The 18,072-nt window shown below is 42.3% G+C and overlaps 1 protein-coding gene across 3 annotated transcripts; it reads left to right on the forward strand.

The window, feature by feature from the left end:
- Window positions 1-323: 323 nt before the first annotated feature.
- Window positions 324-17,621, forward strand: LOC109527355 (spermatid perinuclear RNA-binding protein-like). Of its 3 annotated transcripts, none has more exons than XM_019889235.1 (20): window positions 324-399; window positions 717-875; window positions 1,720-1,831; window positions 4,139-4,326; window positions 4,441-4,609; window positions 5,075-5,213; window positions 6,762-6,853; window positions 7,244-7,339; window positions 8,520-8,631; window positions 8,738-8,835; window positions 12,171-12,279; window positions 12,356-12,493; window positions 12,629-12,819; window positions 12,896-12,997; window positions 13,113-13,244; window positions 13,333-13,479; window positions 14,115-14,241; window positions 14,333-14,371; window positions 16,675-17,037; window positions 17,150-17,621. In XM_019889235.1, exons 2-20 carry the CDS (start codon window positions 775-777, stop codon window positions 17,257-17,259), a joined length of 2,565 nt encoding a protein of 854 aa, XP_019744794.1. In that variant the 5' UTR covers window positions 324-399; window positions 717-774; the 3' UTR covers window positions 17,260-17,621. The 3 variants fall into 3 exon arrangements, with proteins under 3 accessions (XP_019744794.1, XP_019744795.1, XP_019744793.1); XM_019889234.1 differs by having other exon boundaries at window positions 350-459; XM_019889236.1 differs by lacking the exon at window positions 14,333-14,371 and having other exon boundaries at window positions 339-875.
- Window positions 17,622-18,072: the final 451 nt, after the last annotated feature.

Below are 18,072 nucleotides of genomic sequence, written 5' to 3' on the forward strand. Positions count from 1 at the left end.
TGTATTAATCTATTATGGCCAATTTGGAGCCACGCGTTATTTTATCAAGATATTAACTTGTGTATATATCTAACGTTGCTCGTTTCCGCTATATAAATGTATGACAACCCCAACATCCGAAATGGCGGAAACGCAACCAAAGTGTTCAACAAAGAGACGCCCTATCTGGAACGTAATTGCCACGCGATGCTAGTTGTCTTCTTTTGTGTTCTTTTCTTATTTGGTCAGAGCACTCGCTGGTCATTTACTCCGAACGTGTCAAGTGGCAATGTTGTTAGCAGCAATGTTGTTGAGAAATCTTACAAATGGCAATCTTTCTCTTAAGAATGTTTCAGACAACCGCGCAGGTTGGTGACGTCAAATGTAAGCGACTCGTCATCGATCGCTAACGACAAAAAGGTAGCGACGTTTCTGTCAGAAAGGTCGACATTATAAATCCGTTTTTCTTCTATTTTGAAGGTAAACCGTTTACACGCAGATTAACTTGCAATTGTTTTAGACATACGTCGATTATATACTGACAAATTGCTGTATTTCATAGCAACTTGACCACGATAACCTCGATCACCAGCAATGCCCGAGCTACAAACGCTAGCCTAGCAAGTTTCTAAGTATATTTTTTAAAGTATGCTGCTAACCAAACACGTAGGGAAGCATTAATGTTTTGATTTACACAACACTTACACTACCGAACAACTACTGCCTTTGGAGTAAAGGAAGAAGAGTTTTCAAACACAGGGGGCCCTGGTAGCTTCGATCTGTGAGACGTGTAGCATGGCGGCTAGATGGGACGAACACCAAGCTTATGATGAGCTTCTACACTGGGACAACCTCATCCAACAAGGCCACCGGTTACTACCGCACGAATTTGACAGGTACACCTCTAAAATTTGTTTTGATGTCATTTGTCCGTTTTTTTCTGTAAAAGATTACTGTGATAAAATTCTGCGCATGTGGATTGTCATCAGTGCAATTGCACGACCCGGCTAAGGGGCCCGCTATACTTCACCTCCACTATATTGCTGCATTCGAGGAAGGTGGGAGGTTGGACCTTTACGACCCCACACAGAGAAAATTGTACTCGAACACCCATTTGACTTGTGAGGTCCGAGTTGCGAAGAAAAGAACGACCCAATTTGCCGACCGGCGTATATCTGACCAATGGCGACCCCCTGGAGGCACAGACCGTGGCCGCAAAACATAATTTACGGTGCAAGTTATGAGCATCTCTTTAGCTTTATTTATTTATTATCGCATTAATTTAGTTATTTGACATAACTTTAACGATCACAAGATGATTTGGACTGAAGGTACGCCGCTATCTTCCTGCATAAAGTTATTCAGTAAAATCTATGAAATGCTTCTAAGTCATTCCTTATTTATACAAGTAAAGCGAATTATGTAGGAAGCTTTGCCAGAAGTCAACATGTGTATTGTTGAACAAAATAAAAAACAATTATTTACTATCAGCCATCCTTATTGTTTACATTCACCTGGAACACTTTGAAGTTGCAACTGGTACAATCCGAGAAGGATAGGTCAAACTTACCACTTTGTTGGAATGCAGCATTAGTGATGTATTGGAGAGGTTGAGAATTGTGTCACGACATAGGTCAACATATTGCAACCATATTGACTGTTGACTACCTTTGCGAAACTCATTTTAGCAAAATGTGTGCAGATTCTTGCTTTATTGGCTCTCTCATCTATATCATGCAGATACGAGGAGCTGCGTTACTGGTACGACTGCCGGTGTTACGAGGAGGAGCTGAGAAATTACCATGACTACATTTCTACAATGGCGACAGCTGATGATAATCGATATAATAAGGTTCCTCTTTTATTATCCAGTGACCCAAAATCTTGAGTTTAGCCATTCAGTCTGCTTTCTCAAAGCTGTTAATTTCAATAATGATCAAATATTCTTATTCTGCTAGTTCGTAACCTGGTTCGTGTGTACCTTGTTTTGGTGCATTTCTGAAATGTTAGTTCTAATGTTCCACTTCCCAATTCTTTGTGTAGCTTGCATTATTCGGAGGACTAAATATAGATAGCCTAACCTCACATAAACAATGATTATTTGATACAGTGATGGGCTTTTGCCACATTTCACACAACTGGCCAGTAGAGTGGATACTAACATTTATTTTAATTGATTAACCTGTTCATCAATGATGAATCAGCAATACAGTGGTCCCTCGTCTTTTGCGGTTAATGGGGACCAAACCCCCCCGTGAAAGATTAAAAACTGCGACATAGAATCGTCAACTCACGGGATAAATCCACTCATGCTCTCTTTGGTCGATGTCGTGTCGCGAACCAAACACAAACCTTGTTTGAGTGTCCATGGCATGTACAGTACAGGAGAGGCATGGACAAAACCTCACATCAACTCTTTGTTCGGCATACAGGGAAACCTCTCCCGCGCATCAACATGAAACAAAGCGTCTTTCTGCAGTATGGCTGCTGATATGGCTGTATTTTTTTTTTCATTTTTGAATTTGTTTTATTATGTTTGGGGTGAATACAGTATTATGGAAAAACCCGCAAAACATGCCGCTGGAAGCGACGAGGGATTACTGCACATTGAAAACCAGAACATTATTTCAATTGACAGTGCAGAAAGTGCACAAACTTTAAGATTAAGTCACTGGTTAGGTCCGTCACACGTCAGAAAATGGGCAAAAATGTTGATAATTCTTTTCCAAAGTAAAGCAGATTTTTAAAAATGTCTTATTTTGATCCAACACAAAGATAATATGCCTGCTTTCATGGAGAACTACAAAAGTCTGAGAATGTATACTGTTGAGAGGCTGCACGCGTTTGGACAATTTTAAATTAAACGATTGGCTATCAAAATATTTCTCAATCCGATTAGTTGTTTGCTCGAATAATCGTTGCACCTCTTCTGGCCGTTGATCATCCATCTATTTTCTTTAACCACTTCTCTAATTCAGAGAGGCTGGAGCCCATCACAACTCACAGGGCAAATAAAGAGCACTTTGAGTGGGAATTGATCCCATCCCTGCTGTGCAAAGAATACAGTCATGCTGCTTTTCCGTTAGTTCCAAACAGCCCCACACCACTTCGCTATGCTCGACACCAAGCCACACCGCCGCTATTGCGTTTCCATTTCAACAAACATGTGGCGAGACGTTGGCGGGATCAATTGTATTATGCAAGTTTGCGGCTTGTCTTAATATTTTACAAGTGGCACGTCTCGGACAGTTTTTGAAGCGATTCACAATACTAATTGCCGTTGCATGACATGGAGAGCAAAGTACAGCGAATCAAATCCTCAGAAGCTTTCTCACATGGACAAAAAAAATCAATTTCCGGGTTAATACAGTCACCAGCTGGCTGACATCAAGACAAAAATACAGTGCAGACACTGCACAAGTTTTGTGTCTTATAACCATATTGAGCCATGCTTAGCATGGATAGTGTGATAGTGATTTTGCGAGCGGCATGCGAAGCTCACTGCCAATGGTCATTCATTCTGAATAGAGAGCTCATGCTGCTTCATTTGGCTTCCTCTCCCAACTCAACAGCTTGCCATCCTCACTCTGTGGCATCTAAAGCCCTCTGGTGGCCACCCAAAGCCACCATCTAGTGTGCTGCTGAAAACCTCTCATTCAACTGAATGAGATACGGCGAGCAAGCAGTGCGTGTGTTGCAGAAGTTTCAAATTAAATCATGAAAAATTCGTCCATTATTAAATATGAAACTGTAAATATGGTTCAACTTTGTTATGGACTTTGAGAATCAACTCCGAGATGTTTCTGAAAAATGAATCCATTGGAAATGCTTGGCCCGAAAAAAGTCGAATGGAAAAGTGAACATCCGGGGCCAAGCGAGCCCATCTCAGTGTGGAGTGGGACAAATGGAAAAGCACCTTATGTGAACCACAGCAGCACGAGTGACTATTTGTTTGGGATCATTTGCCTCTCACTCTTAGTCAGCCGGGACTGGCTGTAGCTTCCAATTAGTGGTTTATAAAAGGGACCAATGGATAAATGGGGAATTTGATAGTAGATAATAATTCATTTATGCTTTGTGTTCCACAAAAAGTTTATGTATTTCTTCCCCCCCCCCCCCCCCCCTTTCTCCTCCTCACTTCAACCCCTTCAAACTAAAGGGCGTTTCGCACAACCAGATACACTCGGGGCCAAATGATCGCCGTGTGATGGCCAAACACTCTGAAATATACCCCTCAGCAGAGGAACTAGACGCAGTGCAGACAATTGTCTCACATGTGGAGTGTGCATTAAAAGCTCTTTCTGAGAAAATGGACTCTTCGGATAAAGGAACAAAAGAGACCAAAAGGTAAGTTATCCCAATGATATCTCCCCATTGGTACACCTGGTAGCATTAATCCTCTACTCTGTCATGTTAATCCTCTGCTCTTTTGAACTTTTTCCCCGTTTCATTTGTTTCAAGTGCTCATGCAGAAAATCGTGTAATGCATGGCATTATGAGGGTTGGCCTGCTGGCCAAAGGACTTCTGCTCAAAGGAGACCTGAACCTGGAACTGGTGCTGCTTTGTCTCAACAAGCCAACCATCACATTGCTAAACCAGGTGGCTGAGAGTCTCCTAGACCATTTAGAGGTACAACAGCAACGGCATGGATGAACCGTTTTTAAATTGCTTGTGAAATCATCAATAGATGGATAAATAAATTCTATTCAATTCTCTTCAGTGAGACAATGATGGATGGACTGCTACCCATCCGAGGGCTGGATGTTTAATTAAAATTAAATCATGATTTCCATTTTGGCTTCTCTTGATTCTTGAAACATCATAATGGAAGCCAAATGATTAACGTGCAGAATGGTGCGGTGCATTTACATTGTGAAAGTAGCCTGAATGCACCATGTTGCTTGCGCAGCAAACATGTAGCATATGTGATTCTGTCATCCCTGAGCATGCTTTAAGCTGTTTAATGACATCCTAGTTGGGGTTTATGGTCAAAGTAAACACAAAACCAAAAGAAGTGTTCACATTGTATGTGTATTGTATGCATCATTTAAGTTGCCCATCTCTGGCCTGAAGCATTGTTCCTCTTTGCAACAGATTGAGTCAGCCGGCTTGTACACAGTGACCCCTTGTCCAAAGGATGCAGCCATCAGAGTGGAAAGCACCAAGGCATTGGCTTTAAGTCTCACCCTCCATCTCACATCTCCTCAAGTTAGGGTGGAGGCCCAAGAAGAGAGTGAGTGTACACTAGAGTAGTTTTAACACAGATCTGATGGGTGTGTACACATCCTGGTCTGTTCCACTGACGTAGTAAGTCAAACCCCACCCAAGTTGTAAATGTTTCACGTTATACATGTTGACGATAATGCCTCAGTTCTTTATTTTTTTAAAAAAAAGGGGGAAAAAAACCTCAATGCTTATGCCTTAATTGAAGTCTTCCCAGCGCGCTCTGAATGTCCTTGATGCTGAAGGTGTGCATCTGCGCTCACTGCAGCAAAACTGATCACCAAAATCCAACCTGAATTTTGGTCGAGGATTAGCAATGTGAAGTATGAGTCAGAGTTATTTTTGAAGTTTAAAGTCAAGGTGAATCGTTTGGACTGGCCTGAAAACTGAAGCCTTATACAAGGAGACATTGTAGTCCTGGTATAGTTCATGAAACAGAACTGCACTTTGTAATATTTTGTGCTGCTGATGATAGAGAAAGGGGCGGGGAGGACTAGTGCTTTACCTCCAGATTGTATGTTGCCGAAACAGGTCCAGGCTGACCCTGATCAGTTGCTTTTTCACTTAGTCATTTTCATAGTAGGCTAATATAGCTAGATACATTGAGCATGTGTTGCCGTCATTATAAGGCCTATATGAGGCTTTTAATTTTTTTGCAGCTCCAGACATATGTTTTTTGTTTTTAGGGGTTTTTTTTTTGGTCTAATATGGCTCTTTCAACATTTTGGGTTGCCGACCCCTGGACTAGAGCATGTGAGCCGTCTCTCATGAAACCTGTTTCCAAAGTGACCAAAAATTGAAGGGTTTCTCCCTTTTCCCAAGTGAAGAAATGCTGTAGCTTTAAATTAAAAGAAAAATTAAAATAGCTATTTATCTAAGACCTGGAAGCCTTTGCCCAACATGATGCTGTGTCGGGTACATCATAAAGAAATGGTGGTTTTTGGGTGAGGTCTGTGACCATCCATTTCTAGTCTAGCGGTAGTTGGCATTGAGCAATTCTCACACAGTTCTGTGGCGGTTGCTCTACCTGCTGGTTGATCTTGATGTTTTTTTGTTTTTTTAAACAATACTGTGTAGTCATTGAGCCACAGTGTTTAGTAAACAAACACTGGATTATGTCGAAAATCTGCCCTGCCATCAGTTTTGCTGCAGAGTAGAGCAGACGTGGAGGTTTTTCCTGTGCTTTCCCACTGATTGACTTGGAGTTTGTCAAGCTTTTTTTTTTAGGACGGCTGGACCTTTGACCAACTGGACATGCTGTCTCAGGATGGGGGGGAAAGCAGCCCACCCGAGCCACTGAGCTAAGGGAAGGGGGGTCTTTGAAGCGATTTTACACCTGAAACTGCCACATGCGAGCAAAAGCATGTCAGGATGGCCCAATTGCAATGGCAATTTTTATGATAAGTGACCATTTCACTCAAAGATGTTCTTATGACTATTAGACCTCATCTCCCTACTGCTCTGGGTTTGTGGAAGGCTGCTGCTCCCTAAGCTGCAAGACAGAATCAACCCCCTTGGTCAAACTGTACCTTTTCTTCTTACTCCACCTCGTCAATAGAATCGCAAACAGACAACGATCTGCCGGATGTTCTGGACAGACAGAAATGCCTAAGTTCCTTGGCGTCTCTCCGCCACGCCAAGTGGTTCCAGGTTTGCATTCACGTCATTATTTGTACATAACGTTCAACTGTATCTTTGAATGCCTTTGATTTTCTCTCCTTAAGGAGAAAAACAAACATTTTGAGTGTCAGTTGTTGTAGTCGATCATCTTTAAAGTGGCGCTTTGACTAGTTGAAATGATGAGAAATTAACTGCTCCCTTATACTAAATTACAGACCTACCTGGTCCTTTTTCTTTTTTTTTTCTTTTTCTGTCTTTATTTGTTTTTAAATCACAACTATCAGCGCATCCTGTCGTTACCGTTCATGTCACAGAGAATTGCTCGCCTCTCTGTGCTTTGCTCTTGGTCTTTGGAAGAAATTAGAAAAAGAATGTGGAGATGATACAGCTTAAACTCAACCACCTTATTTGTGTCTCCAGGCCAAAGTCAATAACCTGAAGTCTGCTGTCATTGTGATCCGGGTCTTGAGGGATTTGTGTATCCGTGTTCCTACTTGGGCGCCGCTTTCAGGATGGGTAAGCACACTTTTGAAATAATAGTAGAATTTTCCATCTATCCCTGCTGCTGACATACCTGATTCATATTATTAAGAACGGTATCCAGCTTCTGCAGAGCTTGCTATTTATCTGATCGTTTGAATCAGGTGTGTTGCAGCAGGGAGAGATGGAAAACAAGTCGGACATCGGCCCTTGTGGAAGGATTGAAGACCCCTGCGTTATCTGAACTGATTATCCTCACTAGGTTTGCAGATGTGCTGGAGTCTATCCCAGCTGATACAGACAGGGTACACCAGACGTGTCAAACTCAAGGCCCAGCGGCCAGATGTGGCCCGCGAAATCATGTAGCCCACGAAGGCAAATCATGTCTGTTAACTTAATGTTTCATGCAAATTGTCTTCACAACACTGACATAGATATGAGAAACTGCAAGATTTTTTAATTACCAATCCCCCTTTAAAATAAACTGAAACATAGGTGAACAAACAATTTACTGGCTTCTGATTTCAAAACATAACCATCAATTTGTTGTGTAAAAGTGATAACATCAGGCAGGCATACATTTATATGTGTTCAAAGTCATAACGGCCCTCCGAGAGAAAACTGTAACTGAATAACTGTACTGTGGCCCGCGACAAAAACCTGTGTGACACCCTTGGGGTACACCCTGAACTGGTCACCAGCTAATCACAGGGTACACACAGACCAACAACCATTCACACGCACAATCAGACCAAGGAATAATATAGAGTGTTTTTTTTTATCTACCATGCATACAGAATGTTAAATCCCCTCATCATCATAAGCCGTTGTATTTGTTTCCATTCATTACATACTGTGTAACACAACTATTAGCATGCTGTGCTACTCTGGCTGTCACCAAAAGGAAATGGTGCTCAAATTATTTCGGTGATGCATGCATGTACGTTGGTAGATGACTATTTCAGGACCTTTGCAGCTTTTGACAATACAATGCATACTTCATTTAAAACAAACCAAACTACTGCTTTACTTGATTGAAATATGATTTTAACAGCTAATTGATTATTGTAAAATTTCCTTTTGGAGCCAAAGCTAAGAAATATTAACCAATACCCATAGTCAAATCCAGTTTTGAAGTTGAGCTGAAGTTTTAAGTGTTGGCGGAGGTCTTTGCTCTGAAGTTTGCATTGTGGTCCTCTTGTCTCTTCTTGCACAGCCTCTTGAATTGCTTGCAGAAAAGGCCATCAGTACATCTGAGAGACCACTAGGCCCAGGCGAGGCGTTCCGTAGGGTTCTTGAGTGCCTTGCCTCTGGAATCCTATTGGCTGGTAAGCTTAAATATGTCTTTGGAATATTATTATAATGAAATTGGCTATGCTATAAATGCAATTGAGATGAGTTAAGATCCTAATTCGATTTTATATTTGACCATAGATGGTCCTGGAATTAAAGATCCCTGTGAGAAGGAACCCATTGATGTCCTTGGAAGTCTCACCTTGCAACAGCGTGAAGACACAACTCAGAGTGCTCAGGTAAAATGAGTTTGCATATCAAGGTTGGCAAGAGTACCTAGGGATGTCGCAATCCAATCACGTGATCTTAAATCGGGGCCAATCATCTGATCGGAGATCGGGGCCAGTCACATGATTGAAAATCTGGGACGATCATGCGATTTTCATCTGACTGGAGATGGGGGGTGGGGGGGGGTCAGTTTTCTTAATATTTTGGAATTTTAAAATGTCACAAAATGACCAAATAATCCAAAACTATACGCTCGAGGGTGCATGGGAGTTCAACCAACCAGTCTACGTGTGCTTTGTGGACTTGGAGAAGGCATTCGACCGTGTCCCTCAGGGAGTTCTGTGAGGGGTGCTTCGGGAGTATGGAGTATTGACCCCCCTGCTATGGGCTGTCCATTCCCAATAACACCGATGTCAGAGTTTGGTTTGTATTGCTGACAGTCAGTCGGACTCGTTTCCAGTGAGGGTTGGACTTCGCCAAGGCTGCCCTTTGTCACCGATTCTGTTCATAACCTTTATGGACAGAATTTCTAGGTGGAGCCAATACGTTGAGGGGGTCCGGTTTGGTGGCCTCAGTATTGCATATCTGATTTTTGCAGATGATGTGGTGATGTCTCGGCATCTCCAACTCTGATTGCAGCAGTTTTCAGCGGAGTGTGAAGTGGTTGCGATGAAAATCAGCACCTCCAAATCTGTAACAACGGCCCTCGGTCGGAAAATGATGAAGTGCCCTCCGTCAGGGATATGAGGTCTTACCTCAAGTGGAGGAGTTTAAATATCTTGGGGTTTTGTTCATGAGTGAGGGCAGGATAGAGTGGGAGATTGACAGGCGGATCGGTGCAGCATCTGCTGTGACATGGACTTTGTATCAATCTGTCGTGGTGAAGAAGGAGCTGAGCCCAAAGCCGAAGATTTCACTTGACGGTCGATCTACGTTCTTACCATCACATGTGGTCACAAGCTATGGGTCGTGACTAAAAGAACGAGATCCCGGATACACGCGGCCAAAATGAGTTTTCCTCTGCAGCATGTTCGGGCTCTCCCTTAGTGCTGAGGTGAGAAGCTTTGTCATCAGAGAGGGGCTCAAGAGTTGAGCCACTTCTCCATGTTGAAAGGAGCCAGATGAGGTGGCTCAGGTATCTTGATTAGGATGCCTCCTGGACACCTCCTTGGGGAGGTGTTCCTGGCATGTCCCACCAGCAGGAGGTCCCGTGGATGACCCTGGACACACTGGAGAATGGTAATGCCTTGGGATACCACGGAAAAGCTGGAAGAAGTAGCTGGCGAAAGGGAAATCTGTACTTTCCTGCTAAATCTGTTGCCCCCGCGACCCGGCCCCGGATAAGCGGTAGAGATTGGATGGATGGATGGATGACGTGTTTAGATGTGTGGCGCTGCATAGGACATAGTATATAGTAAATATTCTCTAGTGCGGACTCGTGTTTGCGCTGTCCAATTTGTCCTGATAACAGAAATTCCTCATTTGGGAAATGAGCATGGTACATGTCCTTTATGAACCTGCAAGTATGTTGACAAAATGCACGTGTAACAACACAATCAATAAAATACAAAAATATACTGTCCAAAAACTGTTTATACAACAAAAACTGCAATGCAGGCGTATCCAAAAAAAAATCACAACAGTAAAATACGTACAGTATTTTAATGTTTATTTTTTTCTGTCTTGGGAAAAAATGTGTCTATTTTGGATTGTTTTGTTGGATGCATTCTTTGGTTTATGACAATGTTTGCCTGCATGTCATACAGTTTTCTTGCTAGTTGCAAGTAACTGTCCCGTTGATCACCGATGTCTGGTAATTCTTGTGCATACTGACGGATTTTTGTTGCCATTTGCATTGCTTCCTCGCTGGATAGTGGCTTGTCATCAGGAGTTGAATCGATGCCTTGTTTTTTTTAAAGTTTCGTAGATTTGCGTCTTTCCGACTCCAAGAGTCTGCTGGATGTTTTTAACTTTGTGTCCAGCCTCGCTCAAACGGATGCATTTCACTCGCTCCGCTCCAGTCATTATAGTTCTTCTACGTTTCGATGCCATGATCTACACGACGTAAGTGAATAAAGTTAAAATCTTTCGCAATTGCAGTAAAACGCACGCCAATAAAAAGTCACTTACACGTCTTCGTTTCGAATCTGATGAATGAAAACGGCGAAGCGAACGCGTTTCTTCGGTCGTGTCGAGTGGGTGCTGCTTTTAAGCTAGTGCCGCGTTCTACAGGACGTTAAGTGAATCAAGTTAAAATCATTCACAATTACAGTAAAACGCACGCCAATAAAAACTCACTTACACGTCGTCGTTTCGAATCTGATGATCGAAAAACGCGAAGTGAAAATGTGTCCCAGCGTTGTGTCTTTCCGTAGCATCGGGTGGGCGTTGCGTGTATTGAAGCTCCCGCGGCATGACGTCTCAATCCAGGTTACGGGTAGTGGAATTTCCGCTGACGTAAGTTCCGGTAACGTGTAATATCGTAGTCAAAATGTTAATGCATAGGTTTTTGTTCCGGGTGAAGGAAATGCCTTTTCATAGAATTCCGGGGATGGGAATATTTACTGTATAGACAAAATTTTTACTTGACTACTTCCCCTTTAATGCTGTGCCGAGATAGTGGTTTGTGATTCGGTGATGGCAGGTAAAACAAACGACTCGGACACGGGTGCACGAAAAAATATGATCGGGACGTCCCTAGTCTTAAGGAGTGACCCCTGAACCTTTTGGGGTTCAGGGGTCACTCCTTAAGACTTTCTATAACTTGGTGGTGGCCTCGGCCATCCATTATGGCATTGTCTGCTGGTCAGGCAGCATCTCGGCCCGGGACAGGAAGAGATTAGAGCGACTAGTCAGGAAGGCTGGTTCTGTCCTGGGCTGCTCCCTCGACACTCTGGAGGAGGTGGGCAACAGCAGGATGCTAGCTAAGCTAAAAGCTATGTTGGACAGTCCCTCCCACCCCCTCCAGCCAGCCCTGACAGCACTCGGTAGTTCCTTCAGTCAGAGACTGTTACACCCGCGTTGCAAGACGGAGAGATACCGCCACTCGTTCCTACCGACTGCTGTCAGGCTGCTGAATAAAAAATGAATAAATAAATAAATCATAGAATTATTTAAATGATATGACAACATATGTGAATAGTACTGTGACTATTGTATTATATTGCACTTAATTATTGACCTTATCCATGTTTGTATTTATATTGCACTTAATTGAACTGTGTTTTCTTTTCTCTTCTTTCTACCCACAATCTTGCTGCTGAAGGCTGTAAATTTCCCCAGTGTGGGACAAATAAAGGATATCTAATCTAATCTAACTCATACTATTTATTTTTTCTTTCTATAGTTGGCATTAAGACTGTGTGCCTTTGGAATGATGTACAAAGTTTTGGGGATTGAAGCAAAACCTGGTAGGCCATGGAAAGTACAAGGAGCCAGCGCAAAAATCTTCCAAGGTATTTTGCTCTGTTTTAAATCAATTCACAATTTTGTCTTTAATTTTATATGTTTGTTGATTGTATTGTTTTCCAGCTCATGGAGACCCGTCTGGACCCTCTCCTTCGGCTAAAAGATCCTACACCGAAATGGCAACAGGAACGGATGCGTCCTCCTTAAATAGCAAACAGAGGAAGTTCCTCAAATTCCAGAAGCGTTTTCCTCGGAAATCATGTAATCTATAATCCACTACTCATGCATTTGGAACAAAAAGAAAAAAGAAAACCATCAGACAATGCTTACACTCCAAGCTAGAAAAACAAAGCCCCACGTCCCTAGGTTACTGACAAAGATCTGCATTTCCTCTAGTGACAGATGATCTGAGCATGAACGCCGTGATGCGTCTGAACCAGTACCGGCCAGGCCTGGACTACCGCCTCACCTCTCAGACAGGTCCAGTCCATGAGCCAGTATTTGCCATGGCTGTAGATGTAAATGGGAAAACCTATGAATCTACTGGGCCCTCAAAACGAGCGGCCAAGCTTAATGTAGCCACCAAGGCAAGTTTCTTTTAATGTAAACAATGTAATGCCAGCTCTCAGAACCTAAACTGGTTTACTTATTTATATTTCATAGGTCCTGCAAGATCTTGGTCTTCCAACAGGTTCAGACGCCAAGTCCGAGCCCAAAGCTGATGATGGCCAAGAAGTAACAAGTGCTTCCAGCACATCAGATGATGTGTGTTGGATCTCTGCCTCTCCAGTGATCTTTTCAAAATATTTTGTTCACTTAAATGACACTAGTGAAATGGACTAAAGGATTTTTTTCTGCGCTGTTTGTCTGTTTTAAACAGGGTACTCAGGGTCCTATCCTGACCAAGAATGGAAAGAACCCTGTCATGGAGTTGAATGAGAAAAGACGTAGTCTCAAGTATGAATTATCTGCCGAGACAGGTGGCTCTCATGAGAAGTGCTTTGTCATGGAGGTGATCTGACAGCGTCTCGCACACAATGCACGTTGATGCTTAAAAAGTCAACCGTGGGCGGTCACACCTGTCTGTCCCTGTCTGCCAGGTGGAAGTCGATGGACAAAAGTTCAAAGGGAGGGGGTCAAACAAGAAGGAGGCAAAGGCCTACGCTGCCCTCGCCGCTCTGGACCAGCTGTTCCCAGAAACACCTCTCATGCCCAAGAGAACAAAAAAGCTGACTTACACGGACATGGTAATTGCACCCAACACACGAGAGTGGAGCACAAATTGACTTTCCCTCTGGGCATAATTTGTTCCAGCGTTACCAAAATATTAAACTAAAAATATTGTAATATGTATATTAATGAGGAATGATAACACTCCATAATATGTGTTACTTTCGAAAAACATTGGATGTTGATGTAATCAGAAAGTATTCCAGTTTTTGTCACACTACATCAAATACTTTTGAATCCTCCTTCGTCTGGTGTCATTGGCCACTTGGGGGCGGTGTAAAATGGATGGATGGATTAAATCAGGAGAATACAGTATTTTGTTTTATCTGCGAGCCAGATGCAATCCTCAAAAGAGCCACACCTGGCTCGCGAGCCACAGGTTCCCGACCCCTGATTTGGGGTGTTCCAATCAGGGTTTTAAGATGACAATACCGATCGTTCGTGCGTGTGCGTGTAAAAGCACTACAAAGAAAAAGCCCAAAGTATTATAACCCTGCACTACATCGATTTTTGTAGAACTTTTTATGATGTGTTGACATTTCAGAATCGGAGTAGAAGAAATGAAGTGACCCTCAAAACATGAATTAATAAGTCCAATTCTAACCAAACATAGACATTAATGTTGAATCATGAGTGGTAATTATTTTAACAGCACATCCCAGGCTTCGGTACTATTCGTGGGATTCCTTCAGATTCCGGAGCTCCTGACTGGGGCCATGGCAGAGGTCGAGGGAGAGGCAGGGGCAGAGGCTATTCTTCAGGACCCGTTTACAACAAAAGTAAGGAACTCAATGCTCTCCCTTTTCAATTACTCAGCACAGCTAATGTGTGAGGTGACTGATGGTGAATATATTCCCTTTATTTTAAAAGCCAACTACAGTTATGGGAGCAACTCCAGTAAAGGCTATCGTAAGTATATCCCAACCGGCTTCCTTAACTTTGTATTCTGTACCACTGAAGGTAACATTCTCATCTCGGTGCTCTGCAAATGGGTCAATTGTGCCGCTGTGTCAAATTTAACAAAACACATATCATTAACTAATACGGGTGTCCATGTCTCCACAAAAGACAATTCAATACGGTTTTCGATACGTGTGGTGCGAAGCGATTCAAGGAGGGTCCAATTTCAAAGGGGAAAGCTTCGATGCTGTTTGATTTAGTGGGATTACAATTTGATTTGGTATGTCTCAGTTTGAGAGTGTAAGATGCAATGACTTTTTTGCCGTCATTTTACATGCACTTGAATGAAATGGTCAGTAATGTATACTGTATATTTCTCCCAACAAAAGACAATTTGATACATGTCTTGATATATTTGCGGAATGATTCTGGTCGATTTGATGCACTCCGATCTTTTAAATCAAAAAATGATTTTCGACCGGTTCAGGGCGGTTTTCGTAAGACCCCCTACTAAGTAACTATAACCTGTATCGCAACAATGCATCTCATGTTCAGTAGCATCATGAAGCTGATGTGCTTCATTCCAAGGTCTAAGAACACAACAATTCAGCATTATTTTCTTTGGTCTTGATGGACTGTGCACAGCTTTGTTTGTGAAATACATTACATTTTGACTGCATGTGTTATTAATTGCAGTCAGGTCCACAAATGTTTGGACGTATGTATAATTTTAAGGATTCCATCTTTGTACAAAACCCCAGCGGATTTGAAATAAAACTGTGTTGCAAGTGCAGGCTGTGAGTTCTAATTTGAGGGTATTTACATCCAAATCAGGTGAACAGCGTAGGAATTACAACACATGTTATATGTGCCTACATCTTTTGAAGTGGAAGTCAACCCGAAAATTGTCTTTACAGTATGTTCTATATGGCCCCAAAAGTCTAAACACGGCTCATCTGTTTTCTTCAGTTGAGCTATGATTGATTGGTTCTGACCTGAGCCCTTGAGCAACTGTGATGTCATTTTCAGTCGACAGCACGTGGCAAAATGGACGGCCCCTGAGTTGGACAAAAGCAGGTGGATTTTACTGCTTGACTCTTATTCAACAAACACCATTTTAATTAGAATGCTCTGTTTAGAGTAGTGGAGGCGCATAGATTACGTTACTGTAAAGAAAATTTGGGGGTGGACATCCCCTTGAAGCTCATTCAGCTCATCTATAAAATCAGGTGAGTTGCAGGAGGGAAACCTCTAAAACATGCAGGATAGCAGCCCTCGAGGAGACTTGTGCAGTGAATTCAGACCTGGCATGGCGTTGAGATCACCTGCCAATACAAGCGTGTACATCAAACGTGAAGCATTTACGACACTGTCATGGTTGGACTTGTCGTTTGCCGTCGTATACTGTACAACTACATTATATTATGTTGAGAGGCGTTTCTAACATTGTCGTTGCTTCATTTAGCTGAATGAGTGTTGAAATATTGTTTGTTTGATGTATTACAGTTTTCCACTGCTGCAAAGGTGATAACGATCAAGATATTTGTAATTTTTTTTTTCATTGATAGAAATTCCTCAAGGGGAAATTGAGCATGGACTCATCTGTATGTTTTGATTTGCACACAGCACATGCAGGCATCCCAGTCGAGATGCCCATGTGATAGAGCTGATGTATTATATCTAATCAGATTGTGCAGGTAATCATATTGTTGTGGCCGGTCGGTGGATATCGTGCCGCAAAACTCAAGCTTCCAAAGCAGTGATGTTGTCTTGATGTCGTTCGAGATAAGGTTGCGCACACAGATGCAGATACTGTATGCCGCAAGGAAATAGCAGCTTTCAAAACACTTGTTCCGACAAGGATGTTTTACCTCCTTGTCAATGGAATATTAAGAGTGCTTGGATTTCCTAATGATCCCATTGTTGTTTTCGTATTGGCTCTGCGTGTTTGGTTCAAAGCAGAGACCCACTTGACCATCTGTGCACCAGCATTCATGTAATAGCATTCACACGTAAGCAAACAAACCACATTGTTGGAAAAATAGCACCAGAGTTCTTAGAACTAAAACATGTCACGTTTCAACACATATATTGAATACAAAAAAAAAAAAATGTCTGTCTTTCCATCTTAAAAGACGAAAATGTTTCAACCCCGCTTTTAAACGTATTGGTTTGAAGTACGGTACTGGTATTTGACACAACAAAAAAGATCAAGTAACTCTTAAAGCTCTGATGTCGACGCACTCGTAAGTCAATGTAGCAATCTATTTGAAACACGCTTTGATCTTCTTCAACACTTCCCTTTCTTCCAGATAAATTGTACGGCAACAATGGAGCCGAGACCACAGTTGCCACCAAAGCCGCAGCCGCCGTTAATACTGGCAGCACGGGAGGCAGTACTGGCTACGGCACATTTTACCCAGAGACAAGCGCCACCACTTTCTCCTCCCCACCCGTCTCCAGTACCAATGCCAGCACAAGCACAGCGACAAGTTACAAGTCAACACCCCCGCCTGCTGACCAACAGAGTCCCTACAGTTATGGCTACGGGGATGAAAAGAAGAAGATGCTTACTCAAGGCCAGACGGAGGTTTCAGTACAGGGAGGCAACTACTCCATGTACAGCACTGCTTACCCCAGCTCAGTTGTGGGGACCCAAGTATATAGTAATTATGGTCAGTACTAAGGCTACCGATAGCTGGCTTTGACTATTTAGTCTTTGAATACCCTGCCGTCATCCCATGTTAGTGACTTGGTCCAAGGTGATAATTTGATCTCCCTCCACAGGTTGGTCAAACCAGTCAAATTGGAGCACTCAACAGGGCTATGGCTCCTACCAGACCTACACAGGACAAAACCAGACCTCATATCCTGGAAACAGTGGCACAAATTATTAGTCATGCACTTGTGCTGCTTTTCTTGGATCACTGGGCCACCAAGTTCTGAGTGTTCACCCTTCATTAGGATCCCGGCACACCACATGTGAAGAGAAAAGTCTTTAAATGTCTCTCATACTGGAATGTTGTTTGTTTTTGTCACAGCAAATCATTTTTGCGTTTGTTAGAGCTTGTTCCCTGAAGTGTTTTTAAATATAGATTACCAGTTCTGTATGCCTTTGTCATAGTTCTGATTTAAAGCTGTACTATAAATAAGCTTGTTCAGCATGCTTGTCCATCTGAGGCTTTATTTACTGTCAAAAAATGTACTCTCTTAATAAATAACTTTCATTTTAGAGCAAACTTCTTGCTCGCCAGTGAAATTGTAAAGGATGTCATTAGAATCAACCTATATTTTTGTCCCGTCAGTAGTCTGGCTTTGAGGTATAAGTTGAGCTTTCACTTTTACCATGAGAAAGCAGCTCAGCCTGTATTTTTGTTTAAATGGCCAAGCATAACACCACTGGAAGTGTTTCGCAGCAGTTAAAACAAGTGGCTTGTGCACACCCCAATGCATGCTAACATGTCGCAATAAGTTACATGAGGTCACGTGGTCTTCATGTCAAGGCATGTTAGTAAAAATATGGGAGAAGAGCGGTGATTCTAAAGTCCACTAGGAAAACAAAAATAAGAATGCATCCTCAATTGCAATTGAGTCATGACATGACAATTGTTAAGATGGACTTTACCCATTTTGAAGTTGGAAAAATAGGTTTTCAAGCACATGATCAGTATTACACACACACAGTATATAAATATATATATATATATATA

The sequence above is a fragment of the Hippocampus comes genome, unplaced genomic scaffold (assembly GCF_001891065.2).
Source record: "Hippocampus comes isolate QL1 unplaced genomic scaffold, H_comes_QL1_v1.1 scaffold86, whole genome shotgun sequence".
NCBI lineage: Eukaryota > Metazoa > Chordata > Actinopteri > Syngnathiformes > Syngnathidae > Hippocampus > Hippocampus comes.